Source organism: Myotis nattereri (genome assembly GCF_964212035.1).
Source record: "Myotis nattereri genome assembly, chromosome: 3".
In the NCBI taxonomy this organism is placed as follows: Eukaryota; Metazoa; Chordata; class Mammalia; order Chiroptera; family Vespertilionidae; genus Myotis; species Myotis nattereri.
The window spans coordinates 139,979,555-140,002,837 of NC_138077.1; the positions used below are offsets into that span (position 1 = coordinate 139,979,555).

The 23,283-nt window shown below is 47.0% G+C and overlaps 1 protein-coding gene across 1 annotated transcript in view; it reads left to right on the forward strand.

Moving 5' to 3' along the window:
- Window positions 1–5,369: 5,369 nt before the first annotated feature.
- The window catches only part of E2F3 (E2F transcription factor 3), a gene marked incomplete at its 5' end in the record, with an annotated part of 82,278 nt that continues 64,364 nt past the window's right edge, over window positions 5,370–23,283 (forward strand). The window contains one exon of the mRNA XM_081088089.1: window positions 5,370–5,768. Within this exon, the coding sequence (XP_080944215.1) occupies window positions 5,370–5,768 (399 nt within the window). The remainder of the gene's footprint in view (window positions 5,769–23,283) is intronic.

A 23,283-nucleotide genomic window follows, 5' to 3' on the forward strand; every position in this document is an offset into this window, starting at 1 on the left:
AAGAACCTAAAACCAAGATTACTTTATCCAGCAAAGCTATCATTCAGAATTGAAGGCCAGATAAAGAGCTTCACAGATAAGGAAAAGCTAAAGGAGTTCATCACCACCAAACCAGTATTATATGAAATGCTGAAAGGTATCCTTTAAGAAGAGGAAGAGGAAGAAAAAGGTAAAGATACAAATTATGAACAACAAATATGCATCTATCAACAAGTGAATCTAAGAATCAAGTGAATAAATAATCTGATGAACAGAATGAACTGTTGATTATAATAGAATCAGGGACATAGAAAGGGAATGGACTGACTATTCTTGGGGGGAAAGGGGTGTGGGAGATGCGGGAAGAGACTGGACAAAAATCGTGCACCCATGGATGAGGACAGTGGGTGGGGAGTGAGGGCTGAGGGTGGGGTGGGAACTGGGAGGAGGGGAGTTATGGGGGAAAAAAGAGGAACAAATGTAATAATCTGAACAATAAAGATTTAATTTTTTTAAAAAAAGAAAAGACCTGGGAGGAAAAAATAATAATAAAATATATATTTTTTTAAAAAGAGCCAGCAGATCTTCACTGTAGAGTGAGTGGACTGATGTGGGAAGGGCAGCTGAAACTGAGAGGCGTTTGGCCTTCTAGAGCAGGCAAGAGCAAGGGATGAGGAAGGAAGTCTGAAGGGACTGCAGGAGTCTCCACATGACCCTCTCAAAACTGACCCTCAGAGCTCCCTTTTAAGACAGGAAGGCACCATCAAGGAACGGTTGGCAAAGGAACCCAAATTGATCAGGACAGGGACAAGAGAGATGAAGGAAAGGAAAGGTCTAGACTAGACTGAAGTAGGGAGTGCAGAGGGCACAATGAGGAAATATCAGAGAGTGAGCTTCCATATTCAAGAGCTTCCATATTCATTAGAACATGGGCCCCTGTTAAGGTAGACAAGTTCATCTGAACCCTCTTACTCTAAGAGTCCACGAATTCTAATTTCACATGCAAATGAGCAACAGAAGAGTATTGAGGACAACTATCACATAAAACTATTATAAGAAAGTAAGGAGTATGAATGACTGCTAAGATCACAGAAAAGTAACAAGCAAACATTATGTGCCTCCGATTTACCAGAGGAATGAAACCAGAGTCTGATCCAGACTGTGGATCCAGCTGCAAATCTTCAGGAAATAGAGGACAGAAGAAAATGATCAACTGTACCATGAGTGTGCAATCTGCCAAATTCCTTTAATTGAGTTCCCTGGAGCTACTATAACAAATGACTGCAAACTTGATGGCTTAAACCAACAGAAATTTATTCTCACAGTTCTGGAGGCCGAAAGTCCAAAATCAAGATGTTAGCAGGGGCCCTAGCCAGGTCCCTCAGTTGGTTAGAGCATCATCCAATATTCCAAGGTTGTGGGTTTGATCGATCGATCCCAGGTCAGGGCATGTACAATAAACGCATAAGTGGAAAAACAAATTGATGTTTCTCTCTCTCCCTCTCTCTCTAAAATAAATTTTTAAAAAATGTTTCACATGATCTCTTCCGTGTTTCTCCTCTGCTCTTCTCTTATAAAAAAAAAAAAAATGACATCGAACTTAGGACCCGCTCTAGTCCAGAATAATCTCATTTTGAGATTCTTACATTAATTATTCTGCAAAGACCCCTTTTCTAAATAAGGTCAAATTCAGTTTCCAGTGGACATACCTTTTGGGAGGGATGCCATTCAACTCACTACATTCTTCAAGATAAGTTCTAAGGTAAGTAAAAAGGATGGATGAGGAACCATAGGTTAATAGAATTAAAAAAGTATCAACATGTTTTAAATGGGCAAGCTTGGAGATGTATATTTGGGTGATGAAACTTCAGAGGGGTGTAATGAGTACGGGGCATATGAAATGGGTGCAGATCAAGTTCCATTTCTTGACCAGGGTGGTTACAAGAGTGTTCACTTTATAATAATTCATTCATCCAAACATTTGTTTTGTTTGGTTTTCTGGATCTTTAATTTATTTTACCATAAAGATCTGTTGCAAAAAAAGGCAAGGAAATGCACACCTTCGAAACACCTTTCTTTTCCATCCAGTATATTTTACCTCTTTGTTGGATATAGATAATCTGAAATGATTTTTATCTAGAGATTCTTAACTTAGTTAAATCTGCAAAGATGCTTTTTCCAAATAAGGTCATAATCATAGGTTCTGGAGATTAAGACTTAAATGTATTTGGAGGGAGGGGGGCACCATTCAATCAACTACACAGGCCAATTCTGGGACAACTATCTGCCTTGGGCCACTGTCAGAGCAAGGGAAAGGGAGTAGTGATTGGCAAGAGCAGTCTGGCTCTAGTGCTAGAACAGTCTAACCTTTAAGGGAAGGTCAAGAGGGCTCAGACTTATGAGCCATCCAGAAGCTGGCCACTAACAGAGGAGCAGGTTAGAGAGGGAGAGCAGCAGAGCTGACTTTATTTTATTACCCTAAACTTCTGAGTCAGGATTCTATAATCCCTACTAACCAGGACACGGCTGTGCTCCTACTCTTGGACAAAGCCAAGCTGTCACAGCAAGTGGATATCCAGGGACAGTAGGAAGATTAGAGGCTAGGAGTCAGATTGGACTACAAAGAGATGCAAAGTACAACCACACAAATAAGTAGAATCATAACTAGCTGCCACCTAATAAGCATGTGTTATATGTCTGGCACTTTGCATTTATTTTTGCTTCTTTTCATCATAACCTTTCCTATGGGTACTGCAATATGGGTTCCCATTTAACATGAGAAAACAGGATTTTAAAGATTAAAGTGATACAGCTAGTAAGTGTCAGAGCCAGAATTTAAACCCAGATTTTTCTGGCTCCAAAGCCCATTATCTTTCTAATAAAGCATGCTACCTCTCCACAAATTAATAGCCTACATCAAATTTTAGCATCCTGTCTTCCAACACCTCCTCTTCTCTTTGAACTCTTCCCTCCACCTTCTCATCCTGGGGTTCATTGGACATAAAAGGTCAAAACATGTGTTTCTCTGCCAAATACCCTACATTAAAGAATATAGCTTGGGTAAGGTAGAATGGTAAATATTTCAAAGCTTTCTAAACCAGGATCACAGGTGTGGGTTGGGATTGTGAACACTTGCTCCCCTGTGGCTGTGTCCCTCATGGAAGCTCTAGCAGGGATCTTGTACACAGTCCCAGTTCCTAAGCACCCTCCACCCACAACCCTCACCACTACCACCGACTGTGTGCTACTAGTGATGTTTTGCAGGGGGTCATATCTAAGCAATTACATTATTAGTTTTCGGCATAGTGACCTACAGTGGAAAGCAACATTGATGAATAGCAAGGAAGTTGATAACATATTGACCTCTACCTCAACCAGGAATTGATAGACCACTTAATCTGTCCTAAAGATGATGTCAGTTCTATTTATACATATTTGGGTCAATAAATGTTTGGGTACTAGGCCATGGATCCTCAACTAGCTTGAATGCAAGACCAAAATATTACATCTGGTGCAAAATTTAACAGTACTTTTAGCTTATTCTGTTTCAGACAAGGTAATAGGACTGGAATATTAAGGAGTTTGAGCCTGAACTGACACATCTTTTCAGGCCTTTCATAAGACTGAGTATATGAGTTTTTTGAAAATAATAATAATAATAATAATAATAATAATAATAATGTCTTGGGAAAGGGCTTGAGGTATTGAATCCTCATCACCCAGTGAACACCAGCTCACCAACTATTTTGTCCAGTTCTCAGTGTATGTGACTTATGGCATACACCATTCCCCACATTCCTGCAGGGGTTCCTTTTCCTGCTCAGTCTCACAGAGCATTCTTCAATTTTTAGGTCCAGTGAGTACTTGCACCAATACAGATGTCATTTGACAATAATTTAATTCTTTTTTGGTGACAATTTTTAGTTTACTAAAAAAATTTTTGCTTTAATATTTTGAAATAGATTTGGGTCGACTAGTTTGCTTTTAGTCAGAGCACTTGCTAGGAAACCAAGATTGTAAAGGGCTGGTGCCCGGACGTGCAGCAGGGTTGGTTGGGAGCAAGACGTCATCGTGGGAAACGTGTACTTCTTTGGATTACTGCTTGGCGGATTAGACCCGCAGATCAGTCAGTCCGAGGTTAGCCCTGATTAACTGCCCTGGGTGCTTCTGGGCCAGAGTGAGGTGTCTGCTAGATTCAGACCAATACTGGTGGTGATATTTCACTCGACAGAACATTGAGTTAATTTTTACTTAAATCCAATCTAGGCTAATAATGAAGCTACCAAGAATGATTAAGAATGTTAACTAAATGTTGCCCGCTATCAGGTTAGTCCAGTATTCTGCCCCCATAATTTTGTCTGCCCACATGCTTCTGTCTATCAGCCTTGGCCTCCGGATCAACTCTCCTCCTGGCATTGGTTGGATTCAGGAAGAGTGAAACCCATGATTTAAAGGGCTCACTTTCCACCTGCATCGTCCGCATGGTACAACTTGCCTTTGGCACATATTTGGGGAAATCTTCGGTTGTCCTACATCTATTACAATGACTGGTAAAAGGAAAGGGAGTTTCCGAAGCTGTCCCCTTAGTCACCTTGACAATTTCCAAAAGCGAAACTTGCGCTCTCGATTAGCTACACTGAGTCTGCGGGGCGCGGAGTCCCTGCCCAGGTCAGCAGCGCCCATCCGGCTGGTGGGCGGGGATGGGGCGGAGCCTGCACCAGGCGTGGTCTTCCGTGGGAGAGAAGGCAAAGCTTTGCCCCACCTTCTAAAAAAAAAAAAACACCCCTGCTCTCTCCCAGCCAATCAAGGCGGCCTATGCAAATAAACCTTTGTCGCCCGGGTAACCATGATGCACGGTAGCCAATGGAAACCATCAACTCGTGCTCCGGCTCTACGATTGGGACTGAAGTAAGGAGATAGAGGCCCAATGGGCTGTGGGAACGGTCCTCGGCGGGTTGAGGGGCGGGGATATGCAAATATGGTTTGAAAAGCCGGCGGGAAATCTGAGTTTCGCGGGAGGACCTTGGCGCGTAAACCGTATCCCTTCATTCATTGTCAGCAGCAGCTTCCTGGAGCCATTTTTCAGCTGCCGGCCGCAGCCCGCCGCCGCCTCGCAATCCGTTGCATCGGCCGCCCCCGACGCCTCCATCCTCCCTCGGGGCCCGATATCCGTGCGGCCGGGACCCTCCTCTCTCCAGAGCCCCGATTATTTTTGGCCCCCGGGGCCCGTGCGGTGCCGAAAAATAAAAAGAAAAGAGAGAGAAGGGGCTCGGAAGCGCCGGGCGGGGAGGAGAGAAGGAGGAGAGACTTGGAAACTCCGACTGCAAATAATAAAGAAATTGAAAAAATACATTAATATACCATAGCAATAAAAAGAGCAGGAGCGAGAGATGAAAAAGGGGATCCAGCCCGCCCTGGAGCAGTACCTGGTGACCGCCGGGGGTGGGGAGGGGGCGACTGTCGTCGCCGCCGCCGCTGCAGCCTCCATGGACAAAAGGGCACTGCTAGCCAGCCCCGGCTTCCCGGTCGCCGCCGCCGCCGCCGCCGCCGCCGCCGCCCCGGGCGCGTACATCCAGATCCTCACCACGAACACTTCCACCACCTCCTGTTCCTCCTCCCTCCAAAGCGGCGCCGCCGCCGCCGGCCCTGTCCTTCCCTGTGCCCCCGGCGCGGAGCTGACCGCCGGCAGCCTCCTCTACACCACGCCGCACGGACCCTCCGGCAGAGCCGGGCTGCTGCAGCAGCCACCAGCGCTGGGACGCGGCAGCAGCGGCGGCGGCGGCCCTCCGGTAATGCCCTCCCGTCCCCGCTGTCCCCAGCCCAGGCGGGGGGTGGGTTCGCACCGCGCGGGTTGGTGGGTGCGCTGCGGGCTGCCCCGGGAGAACGCAGGCCGAGCCCCGTGGGCCTCTGGGCTGCCCCTCCAACGAGGGTTTATTGTTAGACTTGTGCGCTCCCCTCCGCGCCCGTGGGGCTGGGGGGCTCCGCCGGACGCGCGGGGCCGTGGGGATCTCCTCGGTGCGAAGAACATCAGACACTCTGAAACTTTTCGTGGCCCCCCCTTCTTTTCCTGCACTTTTCCCTACCCCCACTCTCCCCTCCCCTCCAACTCGAAGCTTCCTCTTTCTCGGGCGTAGGATGGGGTCACGCCCCGGATGGAGAAGGGGGTGGGGGAGGGAGTAGTGAACTGGGGAGTGGGGGACTCTGGGGGAGTGGAAACCGGGGGACCATTGGGCTGATCGCCCCTCCCCGGCCTCCGAGGCCCGTGGGCGGCCGGGGGATCCCTCGGGCGTGCTTGGAGCGCAGAGGTTATGCTGGGCTGCGCTTGTCACATTTTGGGATCTGTAACTCCCGGCAACAAAGGGGCTGGGGGCAGTCGCGGGGGATCTGGCAGGGGAGGCGGTGGAGCTGGCAGTCGGGTGCGGGCCGGGGCGTGAGCTGTCTGGGGGTGAGGGGCTAGCCAGGGGGCGCCCCGGCCTGGGCGCATCCTGGCGGTGGCAGCGGCAGCGCCCGCGTGGCCCGAGCGCCCGGGCCTTCCCCGCCGGGCCCCGGGCCTGCCCTTGACCCGCCTCTCCCCTTACCCCTTCCTTCCCCGCCCTGTCCCCCTCCCCGCCCCCCGGCGACGGAGGGCGGGTGCAGCCGTGTTCCCGTCCCGCCGCCCGGTTCTGTCCCTCTCGCCGGGACCCGCCGGTGACGTTTCGCACACGTGCGCGGAGGACGCGCCTGTGACTGGGGAGGAGGCGGCGGCGGGAGGGGGCGCTGGAGGGGAGAGGGGGCACCCACTTCCTCCTGCTCGCCGGCTCCCTGGCTCGGGACGGTCCCGGCGCCCTCGCACCCGCCCCCGGCACGGCCACCCTCCCTCTCCTCTCCCTACCCCCCCACGGGCGCCCGCCCTCGCCCGGCGCCGCCGGTCTGCTCGGCCCTCCGGGCCCCTCTCCAGCCGGCCCCCCACCTCTCCCGGAGCCAGGCTGGTTTCGGAAATGCCCTTACAGCAGCAGGTTAGTGACCGGGACCGCGCGGGGGCTGCCGCCGCCACCGGGGCACGGGGTTCGGTTGGGGGGGCCGGAGCCGAGAGGGTAGGCGGTTGAGCGGGGTTTTGGAGTGGGAACGGGGGGTTGGGTGCTGGAGGGAAATGAGTAAGCAAGAAAAATCTAACTAAGTAAATGCCCCGGCCTCCGGTTCTAGGGACCTCTGGGCGCGAGTGGCCGCCCCGGGGGGTTGCTTTGGTGTTTACGTGTGTGTTTTTTTCCTAGGGGGGCCTGTGGATGGGCGATTGAAAACCGGAGGGGGCTTCTCGCCAATGGCCGAGTTGAGCTCTGCTTTCTGTCTTCCTTCCCTTGTGCTGGAGGGGGAGGGGGCGGGTCAGAGGGTTGGGTGTCCGTAGGATTCCCAGGCCACCCGCCACCCCCACCCTTTGTCCCTGTAATTTATAAAGCGCCTTTGAGAGATGATTTAGGTCAGCATTCGGCTCCTCTTTTTGTCGGTACTAGAAAGAAGTGTGGCCCGGAGGTCCGTCCACCCCCACCCCCACCCTTCTCCTTTTCTTCATCCCTTCCTCCATGCCTCCTGCCTTCACCCTCGTGGTCAGGCTTGGCCCCCACGAGGCTGGAGACGAACCAGACTCAGTTAAACAAATGGATGGTTGATAGAACCAATCGTTGACCTCATCTTGTCTCAGCTCCAAATGGGTTTATTTTTTGGAGGATCAAGATTTTGCAGGGGTCTGTGAGAAAGTCAGCACATAAGCAGTATTTTGGGAAATGAGCTGGGTTTTGGAATAATGAAAATTTTTATTTCCTTAGGCTTCCCAATTTTTCCCCTTGTTGGATCTTAACTGTTTTACAGCCCCAGAGATACTTGCTGGGGATGTGTGATACAGACTCAGTCAAAGAAGGTGCTTTTTTTTTTTTTTTTTTTTTTTTAGTGACTAGGGTCTGCCAGCAGAGGGGAAACAGTACAAGTACCTGCTTACACATACAGATCCCTCTGCTGGATTCTCAGTTACAGGAATATTCCATGCTTTTATTAGCATTAAGTACTATTATTGACTTGACCTAAACTTGCTTGGACATATTTTAAGCATATTTGCCCCCTACACAGCTCTGTTACTACATCACAAACCTAATCTTAAACAACCAGCTATTGACATACTTCTCGGATTGGATTCAGATTTATAAGAGGGTAGTTTTGATAATAGGAATTTGAGACCACCAGATTGCTTCCCCTCCCCACCCCACACCCCCCTTAGCCTGCTTGTTGGGCCAGGTCTGCAAAACTGTCTAGCCAAACTTATATGTAGTTCATTGTATTTAAGTGTTTAAAGTATAAAAAATTACCCTCACCACCTTCCAAGTTATTTCAAAACTTTGTCTTCCATGCCATGAGAACATATATAATTCTAAAGTCATGAGCCCTGAGTACAAAGTTTGATTTGTTTTTTCTTATCAAAACTGCATTAGACTTATATTTAATTCTTGAAGTTTACTGATATTTATTCCCTAAGCAGGAACAACATGGGGATAGCTAAGTGATTGGCAGAGCAAAGAGACCCTTTAAACACTTTGTGTCTAAGAAGTGGTTGGGAACTTGTGCTCAGGTGACCAGAATTGCAGACCTACCTGGATCTTACTCCATCCATGTTCTGTCTCAGGAACATCTGAGAACTTAACCAGGAGCAAATTCTTCATCTTTTTTAAATGAGAAAAAATATATATGAGTACGCTCTTACTAGCTGATTGCCTTTCATTTACAAGTTGTATGATCCCAGGCAAAAAACTTAAATAGGGACAGTAACGATGCAAACCTGAAGGGTTTTTTTTTTTTCCTTAGGTTTAAATATACTAATGCATGTAAAACACTTAGAACAGTGCCTGACAAATAGTAGACACCCAATAAAATGAGTATGCAGGAATAATCTATAATAATAAAAGTGTAATGTGCTAATTAGACTGGACGCTTTGGGACAAAGCCTCAGTGGTGGTGGTGGGGGGGCGGGCGGTTGAGCCCCTTTGCATGAATTTTGTGCATCAGGCCTCTAGTATTTTTTTATAACTTAGAGAAATAGTGTAAGACCATGTGTACAACTGCCCCTTTGTTTACATATATGAGGAAAATGGTTAAAAGTTTTCTAAAGTAATTAAACGTAATTAAATTTTTCTACCTAGTTAATCTGTTTTTTTAAACCTATAAAATATAGCTATCCTAGCACTGGGTAAAACAGGGACATGTCAGTATGACAGGCCTATATAGAGGTGGTGGTGTTCAACTCCCCAAGCATGAGCTTGTACCTTGTTTGTGACAAATTTAGGCAACTCATTCTCACTTTTCTGCTGAGTTCCACTCCACCCATAACTCATGGACATGCCAACTTTTGAGAACATCTCTGCTTAGTGGCTTTTAGATAACTGAACACTCAATTTTAGATGGTGAGCCATTGGAAATGGAAAAGCTCTAGAGAAACAGTCAGAGGTGCTATTTTCTGGGACAGAAAGGGCTTCTTCATTTTCTGCCTCCTAAAAAGAAACTGAAATGATTTCATTCTACTTCTAGAAAACTTAGGCTCTATTAATGCAAGAGACAATGGCCGGTTACATCTGATTTAATGTAGTGCAGTCATAGCAACCCACTGATTATACTTGGTAAAGAGCCCACAGTGCTTGAAATTTCCATGTAAGAATGGAGGAACCATGGGTGCTTTAGCTGGGTCTCTTTTTTCCTGTGCAAGTATAAAAGAAGAAAAATGCCAGGTTCCTGTGGTTCAGCACTCAGTAGTCTTGCTTCTGCTGAGATATATGATTGATGCTTAGTTTAAGATAGGAGATAATTTTTAGTCACTACCTACCCCATAATCGAAGTTTTAATATAATACAGTGCTCAGACTTGGGCAGTACAAATAGCTCAGTGCCATAATCAGTACCAAGGGCGCCACTCTAATCACCCTCTGAAACAAAGCACCCTTACTTAGATGTGGCACCAGGAGCTAAGGAACCCAGGCTTGTGAACAGGAAAGGACTTTTTTGTTTTTCTATAAATCCTCACCTTGTGTAATACTTGGAAGAGTAGATGCTGAGATTAAGTTGTGCTGTGTAAAACTAACTTGAAAACAGAAAATAATACTCAGCTTAGGCATGGCTAACAGCACCTGGCGATTGAAAGACTGAGGAAAAGTTGCTTTTATTCTCACTTCTCAGAGATACAATGCAGTAGTTTTCTTTCAACTCTTCAGTCTTTATTGCCATCCCCATAGACATACCATCCACACCTTTAACTCCCTTCGAAGGCAAAGCTTCAAATATTCAGTTAATTTTCTGTCTGGTTTTCTAATGGATTTATATATATTTCATTTGCCCAGTTTACATCTACTTTCCAGGCAGACCAATTCCCATTCCTTTAAAAAAAAATATATATTTTGACTGTTTTCAGAGAGGAAGAGAGAGGGAAAGATAGAAATATCAATGATCAGAGAGAATCATCCATCGGCTGCCTCTTGCACGCCCCACACGGGATTGAGCCCGCAACCCGGGCCTATGCCCTGACCAGGAATCAACTGTGGCCTCCTGGGCATAGGTCAACGCTCAGTCTTTATTGTTCTTTTCCTGTGTTGTTTTTTTATCCTAAATATTTTTATTGATTTCAGAGAGGAAGGGAAAGGGAGAGAGAAAGATAGAAACGTGAATGATGAGAGAGAATCATTGACTGGCTGCCTCCTGCATGCCCCATTCTGGGGATCGAGCCTCTAACCCAGGCATGTGCCCTTGACAGGAATCGAACCTGGAACCCTTCAGTCCGTCACTGAGCCAAACCGGCTAGGGCCATCCACACCTTTAACTGGCCAGGCTCCCTTTCCTTTCAACCACTATTAACATCTTAAATTAGGATGAAAATTAGTTGCCTATGCTCATCAAATCAAGTCCCTCATAGATTCCCATGAAACAACCCGAGATAGTGCCAGGCAAAGAAGGTAGCTTTCACTTCTTAACAGATTACCTTTTTCATTTTAGTTTTTAAAGAAAAGAACTTCCTTGAATTCTTTGAAGTACTAAGCATGTGGTTTAATACATATTTTCGTGCTTGGTAGCAGCTTAAAAATAGTGTTTCAGGGACTATATTTACAATTGCTAAGAAGCATTCTTTGTTTTCTCCTAATCATTTTTCATGGGACTAAGAAGGTAAGATAACTGGGAAAGCGGTAAACATAGGAAACCACTAATGGTATCTCCTTCCTCCTACTCTGATCCTCGCTTTGGCTTCAAAGGGTGACTTTGAAAATGTATCTTACACAAGGAAAAGTTACACAGCAGAAGGTACAAAAAAGCAACAATTGAGATGGGGACAGGAAACTTGGAGGGAGTAGGTGGAGGGGAGAGGGATACGGCCTATAGCTTTTGCTTTAGTAAGAAGGAATTTGGTTCATTTTCTGCTCTCACTTTTGCCTCAAACACTCTTCCCCCCAAAGCAGTGTTCTTTTAGAACTCAAAGAATATGCAGGTTACAGGAATGCGTTCTCATTCTCCTCCCAACCTTAACTGGGGCTTAGTCTTGTGGCCACAACAGTCGGCAATATAACTTTGAACGATAAGAGATAACGCCCACTGGTTGCCAGATTGTATCACAAACCCCCATGCACTTTGCTTTATGAGAGAACCTGAGTGAAGCAGGCCACTGCTTAGCTTTGAAAACTAAAGCAGAGGCTCATGTCATTGGGAGGTGGATAGCAGTGAGAATTGACAGCTGATGGAATGGGAGGGAATAAAAAGAATAAAAGTAATGAATTTTAGCTTCCTTTCAATTACCATATCCCCACCGTCTGGGGCCATTTGTAGTGCCCAGGCAATGTTGTTATAACTTGACAGTCCCTAAGAACAATACTTGAGGTTAGCGTAGGCAATAATCGATGTTCCCAATGGTCTTCAAATCAACATTTGAGAGCTGTAAAGCAAGAGTCATCTCCTTTGACCCAATCCCTTTCATTTTGTAGGAGAGGAAATGAAGGCCCAATGCAGTTACGTTACTTGCCCAAGGTCACAGGCTAGCTAGTGTCCAAGTCAGAACTGAAACTGGAGACTCGAATTGTTGGAAGCAGCCTCATTCTTCAAGAGAAGGTTAACGACATCTCATGTGCCCTATATGTGAAAATGGGGATGTGCAGAGTACATTTTAAATTGTCTTCAGGAGTGGTTACATTTTTCTAAAAATGCACACACACAGAAGCGTCCTTCCAACAGTTTTCGAGTAACAACTCATTCTCAAAGACACAAAATAAGCGAAGCTATTTTAGTTGTTAAATGCAAGATAATTTTTTTTTCAAATGGAAGGAATGACTGACTCTTATAAATACATAGCTGTATTTTTTTAAAAGCTTCGTTGTATGCAAATATGATTGTTTTCTGTGGAAACCACATTTCTGGTGCTCAAAGGTGGAACATACTTCACAGAATAGAACCTAAAAGGCCTTTGACAGTTTTTCAGGAGAGAGGCGCGGTGTAGCTCTGGAATTAGCGGGTTTGTCCGGGCCATCCATGCCCTGAGTGTTGTGGTTTTCAGAGGGCCCTGGGCCTTTGCCCACCAACATAGTACTGGGTCCCTTCCCCCAGGAGGTTTCTGATTTGTCAGAGGAAGCCACCATCCACTAAAAGCCAGAACTAACTTTCTTAAAATGTCTTCTTTTACTTGTAGAACCGAGAAAGCTTAAAAATAGAATCACTTCAAGTCCTGAAGCCTAAAAGTGAAACATAATCCAAGGTGGCTGTAGTTCACCGACTCATTAGGGGCAGGGATATATGGCTTGTCTCTGATCCACGAATCAGGAAGGAGCCACGTGTAGATACGGCCTCGCAGCCAGCGAGCGGGAAGTAGCAGTTAATGATGAGAGCTGTATTTCCCAGTGAAGCTGGTTTCCCCTGGAAGGCTTTTTGGTGGACAGAGTCCATCTTTCAGGGAGTGGAGGAACTGAATGCCCTTGGTCCTTCCAGCCAGCTCACGCCTGGCTACCCCAGAGATCCTTTTGGCTCCTCTGACTGCTGAGAAGGGCTTCGCCTCACTCGTTTTCAGGATCCTGAAGGTTGTGGCTCTGTATACACTGGAGGGTCATGGAAAGTGACCCCCAATAGTTTCACCCCTGCTCTGCCCTTTTCTGTTTCTGATGTCTTAAGGCTTTAGAAGTATTAAACCAGAGCAGCAGTCCTGTAGCCCCGTACTTATAGTCTTTCTGGGTCTGGCAGCCCTTACAGTGGTTCTCACTCAGCCTTGGCTGCACATTAGAATCACCTGGGAACCTTTATAAAATCCTGATTTCTGGGCCTCATCCTCCGGAAATTCTGTTTCTTTGTTATGGGGTAGGGCAGTGGTCGGCAAACTCATCAGTCAACAGAGCCAAATATCAACAGTACAACGATTGAAATTTTTTTTGAGAGCCAAATTTTTTTAACTATAACTATATAGGTAGGTACATTGTTATTAACTTAATTAAGGTACTCCTCAGGCTTAGGAAGAGCCACACTCAAGGGGCCAAAAAGCCACATGTGACTCGCGAGCCGCAGTTTGCCGACCACGGGGGTAGGGCCACAACATTAGTAACAAAGAAACAGAATTTCCGGAGGATGAGGCCCAGAAATCAGGATTTTAAAAAGATTCCCAGGTGATTCTAATGTGCAGCCAAGGTTGAGAACCACTGCCCTAGAAGAAGAGCAGGCTCATGACCCACACCGTCCACCAAACAGGTGACGTGAAGGGCAGCTGAGTGTAAGAGCGAGACAGTGGCACCTGGAGCCTGAGTGCCTGGTTCGTATTCCGGCTCTGCTTACCACTCAGCTTTGTGTCTTCAGGCACATCACCCTCTGTGTCTGAATTCCCTCACCTGTAAAATGGGGGAATCATTGTAGCTACCTCCCTGGGCTTAGGATTTGGGTTCACATTTGTCAAGTGCTGCCACGTGGGAGGATGAGCGAGTGTTCGATAGATTATTGGTGCACTGCCCTTCCCTTCCACAGCCTTCTATCGGGCCGTCCTCTTGTGCTTTATTTTCTTAAAAATATTTATTATTATTAGTGAGAGAGGAAGGGTGAGGGAGAAAGACAAACATTAATGTGAGAGCAGAGCATCGATCTGCTGCCTCCTGCATGCCCTGACCGGGGATCTGGGCATGTGTCCTGACCGCGAATTGAATCAGTAACCTTTGGGTGCACAGGACGATGATGCCCAGTGAACTGAGCCACACTGGTCGGGGCATTGTGGTTTATTTCTGAACTAGCCCTAGTGTTCATTGAAACCCAAAACACCTTGCTAAAAATGACGGTGATGGGGAGGAGTGTACCCCCCATGGGGTGGCTTTCTCCCAACTTATTCTTTAGGATCTTTGTATGTCTTTATAAGCTGCTGCCCATTAAACTTTTTATAATAGCACTTTCAGTGGTAACAGTGTTGTGACTAAAGTCTTGATTTCTGTGATTAAATATGTTAATACAGTTGCACTGTTAACATTAATTGCACTGTTAACACGATTTCACTTCTGCACAGTAACCTGGCTTAAGCCTGAACAGCAGAATTCAGGGTGTTTGTCATCTCTGGGCCATTGTGGGTGGGGGGTGAAGGGCAGTCTTGCTCTCCTGAGTCAGGGAACCTGCCCCTGGGCCTTCCTCCCCATGGTCACCTCTTTCATCCCTCACTTTCTGTGTTATGACTGTTCTTCCCCTTACCCCTTACCCCTCTCACCCGTCCCTCTGCCTGGCTTTTAGAAGGATGCCAGAATTTCAGCCTTCACTGGCTGCTTCCGTGACTTACCAAATTAATTACAGCCTTTTCCCTGGTGTTCGGCGCAAGGTGAAATCTTGTCTTTCCCACGTTGCTTCCCGTTCTTCCCAACTCGGATGCTGGCATGGCTCAGCGGGTCAGCTGGCCAAGGTTTCCTTCTGGTGCATTCATTTGCTCAAGGGTTCTTTCTCCTCGCTCTCCACCTGGCTCTGGCGGCCATCCTTCCCACTGGCCCATCAAGGACACCTGCACAGAGCCTTCCCTGGTTCCCTCACATTACCTGCTTTCCTGTAGCACATCTCAGCCTGCCTCGTAGCCTCACCATCGGCGTTCTTGACTTCTTCGTATCTGCAAGCTGCAAGAAATCAGGCGGGTTTTCTCATCATGTAGTCCTTGCAGCGCCTTCTGCGTTGCAGACTCAGAAATTGCAGCAGAGGCGTTTTCATTAGATGCCTACCGTGTGCTTGGGGCCCCAGTTGTCCTGTTGAGGATGCAAAGAAGTAGGAGGTGTGATCCGCCCACTCTTGGAATGGGAGGGGAGAAAAAGAATAGAAGTAGCTGGAGTAAGTTTGCAGGCTGTTTGGGGAGACAGGCTTTAAACACAGTTGATTCGAAAGCAAGACTAAACAGGAGTCAGGAGGAAAGCAAGACTCATCTAGTCCTCAGCTGGACAGTTTCAGCAGGGGGTGCCAGCTGGGCCTTATGAATGGGGAGGCCACGGCTCCCTGTGCATTAGAGTACACATGTGAATCACCTGGGTTATTTAAAAAATTACCAATGCTCGGCCCCATCCGGACTAATTAGAACCGCTGGGGGCGGGGTCTGGACATGGGTATTTTCTTTAATGTCCCGGGTCATTTTAATGCATTCACTCAATTGGAATCACTGCGCCTAGGCGGAGAGTGAAAACTGGGGAGGTTGTTCATGGCTGGGGGAGCATCATCAGGCAAAGGTCGGGAGGCAGAAAGTAGGTTCACACAAGCAGAGACCAGTTGGACTGGAGTCGATCTGGGGGAAATCTTAAGCTCTAACGTTGGCTGAGCTCGTCTAGAATACAGACTGCCTTCCTGCAAGGGCCGGGCAGGGAATTGGGAGATGGGTAAGTAGCGTGGGGATTGAGCATGGGACCCCTGCCCTAGGCCATTGCGGCCAGAGGGAAAAGCAGACCTCATTTGTTGCCAGATCTTCAACCTTAAAGTGCCAGAAATTTAAAAATGTTGGCTCCATTGAAAAGGAAAAAGGGGAAGCCAAACAAAATAGGTCTGTAGGCCAGATTTGGCTTCAGGGCTGCCACTCAGCAGTCCCTGGTCTCTCGGATAATAATAGCTAATGTTTATCAAGTGCCTGTGTGTGTGGAGGGCACTGAACTGAGCACTTTACACACATTAGCACATTAGCCACGTAACAACCTGTGAAGTGGGCATTATGACCACGCTTGTTCTGCACAGGAGGAACAGGCCCTGGGGGGCTAAGGGGCTGGCTCCAAAGTCACAGCTTATTCCTGGTTTTTATCCTCTGTTCTCTGATATTGTATGAATTACATAGTAGGGACCCAAGATGCCTGTCCCCATGAAATAATCCAATGCTTTTCCAAGCCTACCTGATAATATCAATTGCCTGTAGCCCATTTCCAGGCTCCACCCACCTCTATCCTCCATCAGAGCAGCACCAAGGTCTTCAGCGTTCAGCGAGCGCTTGGGAATCACCTCTGTCGGTAGTTGAGCTCAAGCAAAGGTTTCTTGAAGCTGGAATGACCAGGTGATGCTGGAGCCGCCTGCCAGAATCAGCGCACAGTTTGTTCATCTCAACGGCTTCCTCAGTGGAGAGAACAGCCCTGCAGATCCCAGGGACCTGGGTGGGTGCCTGGGTACTCCACACCCACCCTTGTGGTACCAATGTCTGGATTTCCAGGTCCTTGCTGAGCAAGCCATCCAAAGATGGGTCACCCCAAACCCAAAGGAGGTAAAACAAGAAGGGGTTCCCCAAGGGTCGAGAGTCTTAGCTCAGGAGGTTCGAGTGAGCACTATTGCTACGTAACAGGTAGCATCAACGCCTGCTGCGAACCTGGGCGAAAAATGCTGGACACCTGCTCTCAGAGGGTGTCCCTGGCCCTATTGTAGGAAGGCTTTTCATTCTGTCAGGTCTGGGCCTGCCTGAAACAGGTTACCAAGTGATCAAAAGGCCAGGAATTTCCCTGGGAAGAGAACCAGGGCATCCCATTAGAGTAGGGGAGGTACGGATTGGACAGGTTTGAAAGCAGGACAGCTATAGTGACCCTGGGAAAAGGCAGGATGGAAGTGAGGGACAGGCTGAGGGAGAAAAGAAAGAAAACCTTTGACGCCTTTTAATTCCTGGCGCTGAAAAAATGGATGAGGTTGAGCTTTTCTGATGCCAGGGTGTACGTTGTGTGGAGGGAATGGTTAGTTCGGTCTGAGTTGGTTGTGAGTGACATCAGAGGCCATTGGGCTTTCTAAGAGGCTAGGGCTGAGCGCTGGAAATGGGGCTTTGGCATACGGTTTCAGTGGAAGTCTGAATGAGTAATCACAAGCCAAGAACTGGTCTCCCTAGCTTAAGAAAAAAATTGAGGTGCCACAAAAACCGCTCATCATCTTCACTTCTCCCTCTATGATATGAAAACGAGACAGATTCATCAGGTTGATTTTGGGGGATCAATATTGTCAGGATTCCCAGAGATGAGCCATCGGATGTTATTGATTAGGTGCGTTAGCAGGTCTGGGCTGGCTCCTGTGTGCTCTGAGAAAGCCCACAGTTTGCAGCCTCTCAAGGTAGAGAGCCAGCTGCAGAGTGCTGTGTGTAAAGGAAGGTCACAGTTGTCTTGAACGGAGGTGGCTCTTTTAACCATATGTCCTATGCCAGTGGTCGGCAAACTCATTAGTCAACAGAGCCAAATATCAACAGTACAACGATTGAAATTTCTTTTGAGAGACAAATTTTTTAAACTTAAACTATATAGGTAGGTACATTGTTATTAACTTAATTAGGGTACTCCTAAGCTGGCCTTTGCTAAAAATGTCCTCAATCTGATTGAGGTACGTTCGCTGAGGTCGACCCCTTCCAACTCCCATCCACACTCGCCTTGCATCCTTGTTTCATCTACTTTCCAAAAACCGACTTCTGTGCATGGGCCTCGAAGTTTCAGTTACACTGTACGTGCGCGCCCGCGCGTGGTATTTTGTGGAAGAGCCACGCTCAAGGGGCCAAAGAGCCGCATGTGGCTCGTGAGGCGCGGTTTGCCGACCACTGTCTTATGCTCTCTGACTTTGCTGATTTAAGAAAATCTTGAATTGTTAGCATATTAAAGTTTAAAAATGAGAGTCTTTGAGTACTGTCCCTGAGGAAAGAGCTATGTAAATTCTAAGTATCTTTGTAATTGATTTTTGGACGTGTAACTTGTGTCTAACCCTACTTACAGCACACCTAGAATTGACTAATTTTTGTTGCTATATTAACTAGCAACACTTGTGAAGGTCACACTAAGGTGGTGAAGTTTCCAACCTTTCCTGTTGCTGCTTTCCTTGTTTGCATCTCAGACACCCTCACTCTGGGACTAGACTGGAGGAGGAGGATTTCAGCCCCGGGATGTGGTGGTGGGTATGGAAGGAGCTTAGGACTGGAAGATCTGGCTCCAGAAACATGCTGTCACTTAACCAGCCCAGCCTGTGACCTTTTACAAATTATATATCTATGAGCTGTAGTTACCTAAAATAGTGTCCGTGTTTCCTCCACTGGTGGCAAGGATTAAGTGAGATAGTGTGTATAGGAAATGTACTCTGTTCCTAACTAGCGTGCGCCACCTACCATGGTAGGAACTCTGAAGTGTTGGTTGAATCTAAATTCTCAGCATTTTTACCCGCTTCAGGGGAAACAAATTTGGACAAACGCTTATTGAACACCTGCTTCGTGCAGAATGCAGCTCCCAGAATTCCAGGGGTTACCAAGGGGACTAAGATGCTCTGGCCCGCAAGGAGTTTATCAGCAGGTAAGAGAGATGAAACATGTTCTTCGGGAACTTAAGATGAAAGACAGTGATGGTCATAAGAAAATACTGATGAAGTCTTAGGCATCCAAGCCAGGGATGGGGTGGATGGGGGCCGGGGAGGGAGACAGAGAAAGCTTCAGGGTGTTTGAAACTAGTGAAGGGTTTTGGCAGCGTTGACATTGTGGCCAGATACTTCTTTATGGTGGAGGCTGTCCTGTGCCTTGTGGGTTGTTGAGCAGCACTCCTGGCCTCCACTCATTAGATGCCAGTAGCACCCCACGTAAGACAATCAAAATTGTCTGTGGACATTGCCAAGTGTCCCCTGGAGGCAAAATCAACCCTCCTTCCATTGGTTCTCAGACCTACTGACCCAGACCTTTTCCTCTGGCATGCCTAACCATGGAACCCCAGAGCTGTGCCTCACTGATCCCACTCTTCCTAGCTGGTACGGCTGCTCTGGGTAGCCAGCCGAAGCCCTCCATGTCTGTTTTATGGTCATGCGTTCTATGAATAGGCCACTGGGAGCTTTTCTGTAAGTTGGGGAAGCAAGGATCAAAGTCTGCAGTTCAGGGCAGGCCAAGGAAGTTTCGCATTTATCATTTACTCAACTGGGTAATTAAGGGAGACGTTCTGCTCAGGACTAACATCTCGGCATGGCTGTTGATCCCAGCTTCACCATGGCTAGTTGATGATGTGGGCACATCACTGCCCCTCTAACCTGCTTTCTGACCTGCTAAATGAGGGTAATTAGGGTTCCCATCTCATAGGGTTGTTGTGAAAATGGAATGCCACAGTGCCTGTGACATGTTGGCTCCAGGGCTGGTCAGTGCTAGACACAAATGCTTGTTGTCATTGTATTATTGCTGTTGTTGTTGCAACTGTTAACAGCCATTTCCTTTGTTGCTGATGCCCCTGCAACCACTTTTTCCCTTGCTCATCCCGCCCCATGCTGGCCAGTCTCTGCCACAGCCACGGGGCATCCTGACTCACTTGACATTTGCTGATTTAGCTTGTGTGTGTGAGGCACCTAGTGTGTGCCAGCCCCTGTTGTAGGTGCTGGGGAAACAGGGTCGGCACAGATAAAATCCCCTGCCTTTGTGTGGTGGCTTGTGTCATAACTGATGAAGATTTTGCCACATAGTAAGTACCCTGTTCCTGTGTTTGGATTCTGGTTGTGTTATTTACTTACTAGAGGCCTGATGCATGAAATTCGTGTTAGAGTAGGCTTTCCTTCCTCTGGCTGCTGGCACCGGCTTCCCTCTGGCACAAGGCACCCAGGATCCGGGCTTCCCTCGCAGACCCGGCTTGTGTCCGGAAGGTCATCCAGAAGGACGTCCGGTCTAATTAGCATATTATACTTTTATTGTTATAGATTAATTTGTCTTTATTGTTGAAAGTATTACAGATGTCCCCCCCTCCCCCCGCCCATTGAGCTTTTCCACCCCATACCCCCCCTCCCCCGGCCTACCAAACTCTTGTCTGTGTCCATGGGTTATACATATATGCATATAAGTTATTCTGGTCTGTGTTTTTAGAACAGTGGTTATTACATGGTGGGCTCGGACCCGCAGCACTTGAGAGCTTGTGAGAAATGCAAAATTTCAGGTTATTCCCCAGACCTACTCAGTCAGGAACTCTGAGGTGGAGCCAGCAGTGTAGGGTTTAACAGGCGCCCCAGGCCGTTCTGATGCACCAAGTTTGAGGGCCACTATCTGGGGAAAGATACTTTTCACCAAGGACTGGGGAAGCCCGTGGCCTTCAGTGGGCTAGTGTTATACATGGTGCCATCAGAAACGGTGTTGCTCGCATAGTGCAATTCCAGTAACAGCGGAGCTTAGGAAAGCTAGTCTTCGGTGTGTGAAGATAGTTTTAAACCGTGCCCTGGGATCTCTCCCTGGGGCTGCAGTCCTCGTCCCCTACACCCTCACCCCCTCCCATGAGGTGGAAGGGCCTGCATGCCACAGCACAGAACTCATAACAGAAAGGCTTGGCTACCCTTGGGCTTTCATCATCCAATGGACAGGGAGCTTCTTTCCTCCCTTTTCTCTAGAGACGTTGACATGTTTCTTTGACAATTATTTTCCTTCTTTTAATTTCTTCTCTCTTAGTCATCCTCTTATCTAGCACCATAAAAAATCTTTATACCTATAATCAAATCGCCAGCCAGATGTACAAATGAAATGGTCGATCTCTTTAGATAACTTGGGCATTTGAAGATATGGTAAGGAGTAAATGAAATGAGAGACCATGGAAAGCATCCAGCCTGGAGCTGCGCACAGAGTGGCTGGCCACTCGACAGACATGGTGCAATTCCTGCCCCTACCCCCAATTCATTAAAACCAATAAGGGCAGCCCTAACCGGATTGGCTCAGTGGATAGAGCGTTGGCCTGCGGACTCGGGTCCCAGGTTCGATTCCGGTCAAGGGCATGTACCTTGGTTGTGGGCACATAGCCAGTAGGGAGTGTGCAGGAGGCAGCTGATCGATGTTTCTCTCTCATCGATGTTTCTAACTCTCTATCCCTCTCCCTTCCTCTCTGTAAAAAAAATCAATAAAATATATTTTTAAAAAATAAAACCAATAAGGGCAGAATAAACACTACTGTTCTTGACTACCCACCATTTGAATGGGTGTGAATAACCATAGTATAAATTATAACCAAAATCATGGAATCAGAAGTTTTGATTATTTAAAACTTTTACTAAATTTATATGTAATTACATAAACTTAAAACACTCAATAGATGTCACCTGACTTGTTTTCATAAAGATGGATGGGGGGGGATACACTTTAATCAGATTGGCAGAGATTCTTTACTGCATCAGCCCAAACCTGGGTCTGCTGATAGGTAACTTGTCGATGTAACGGCCATCTTCAGTTTACAAATGCTAATTAATTACTGCCCTGTTCGAAGGGGTGTGTGGGATGGATGGCTAGTTCCTTGATAAAAGGCTGTTTCTTGAAAATGCATGTGAAGGATTATAAGGCTTATGACCTAGGTTTGTCTTGGTGGTTCTCTTCTAAAAATGTCCCTCTGTCCAGTGGTGGGCATTTCATTTCCCTTTCCATCCACTTTCAGCCAAAACAACTTCTGGTCACAGGGACAGTTTTAGGTCTGCTCTCTGTGGCTGTTTATAATATAGAGGTTGGGAAAGTAAGGCCAGCGTACTCATTTCTTGCTTCCTGCCTTGCTTGAGAGGGTGAGGATCAGCACTTCTCAGCCCTTGAGTTTCAAAGTTTGCTGCTCTATATAGCAAGGTGGCCAAGGTGTGGCCCTTAAATCTGCGTCATCTCTGAACTTCCAGCGTGACTCAGCTACCGCCATCCTTTTCAAAATAAGGTTTGTGGACCAGAGTGTGAGCCTTCCCTCTGCCCCGTGGAGTCAAAGAAACTGGAATAGAGCCATGCTGTCCACATAGTTGAGTTCTGTAAATATTTGTTAAGATGGCTCTAGACATGTATTGTCCCATTTGATGGTAACAACTTGCCAAGTGTTGAGACTCTTCTGAGTCTTGCTTTTCCTTTAACAACATGTAAGAATAATGTTGTTCAAATGGCCCGCCCGTTGGCTGCCCCTTTTAGATAAGATAGGTCTCCTGCTATTTTTGCACCTTAGAGAAGAGATCTCAATAGGAATAGATATAGGCCCCAACTCTGCATGATTAGGAACTCTGCTGTATTGCTCAGGGGGACGACTTTGTGTTCATCAGAGTTCTGAAGACCGATGAACTAGAACGCGAACTTATTAATCCACCTGGAGAAATAATACCCGACAAGTGGGCAGTTGCAGAAATTGGTATTGTTTGTGTTCCCGATCAGGAGGTTATTAGCTGAGTCAGAATAAAGGAGCTGAGTGACTGTTAGTGTCCTCCAGCTGCGACAGCTGCTCTGGATCCTACCTGCAGAGGCGGGGTCCTGCTGGCTGCTGACGGTACGTAGTGGACACTGGCATTTAGTCAGAGGTCCAGCGCTGACTTATGAAACCCTGATTTTGTTGCCCCCTTTTTTTTTCTTTCAAAGAAAATACGTTTTGTGTTTTTTTTTCATGCTTGCTATTTAAAGAAATCAAAGAATATATGTCAATGGGGTAAAATTTAAAATACCCCTGCTTTCCTTCCTAGAGGTAACCACAATAACAGCTTGGCCTTTCCCTTTTATATCCATTCGCAAATATACTATTTTATATAAAAATTGTGGCTTGCAGTTTGTATTTAGCAAGGAGTTACACATATTTTCATAGGATGTCATTCTTCTTGGTAATAGCTGCACTCCCACCCGTGATAATGGATGTGCCCAAGTGTAGTTAGCTCTTCCCGTCTGACTGTTATTTCTCTTTAACTCTCGATATCACACACAGTGCCACATTGCATATCCTTGTACATATATTTTTGTGCACGTGTGTATTTCTGTAGGCTGGATTTCTACATATTGAATTTCTGCCATGGGGCACATATAGTAAAATGCTGGTAGATAGGCCAACTTGTCCTCCAAAAGGCTGAACCAATTCTTCCTATCACCAGTGGAGACAAGTCTGCTTTCTCGTCCTCTTTCCAGTACTGG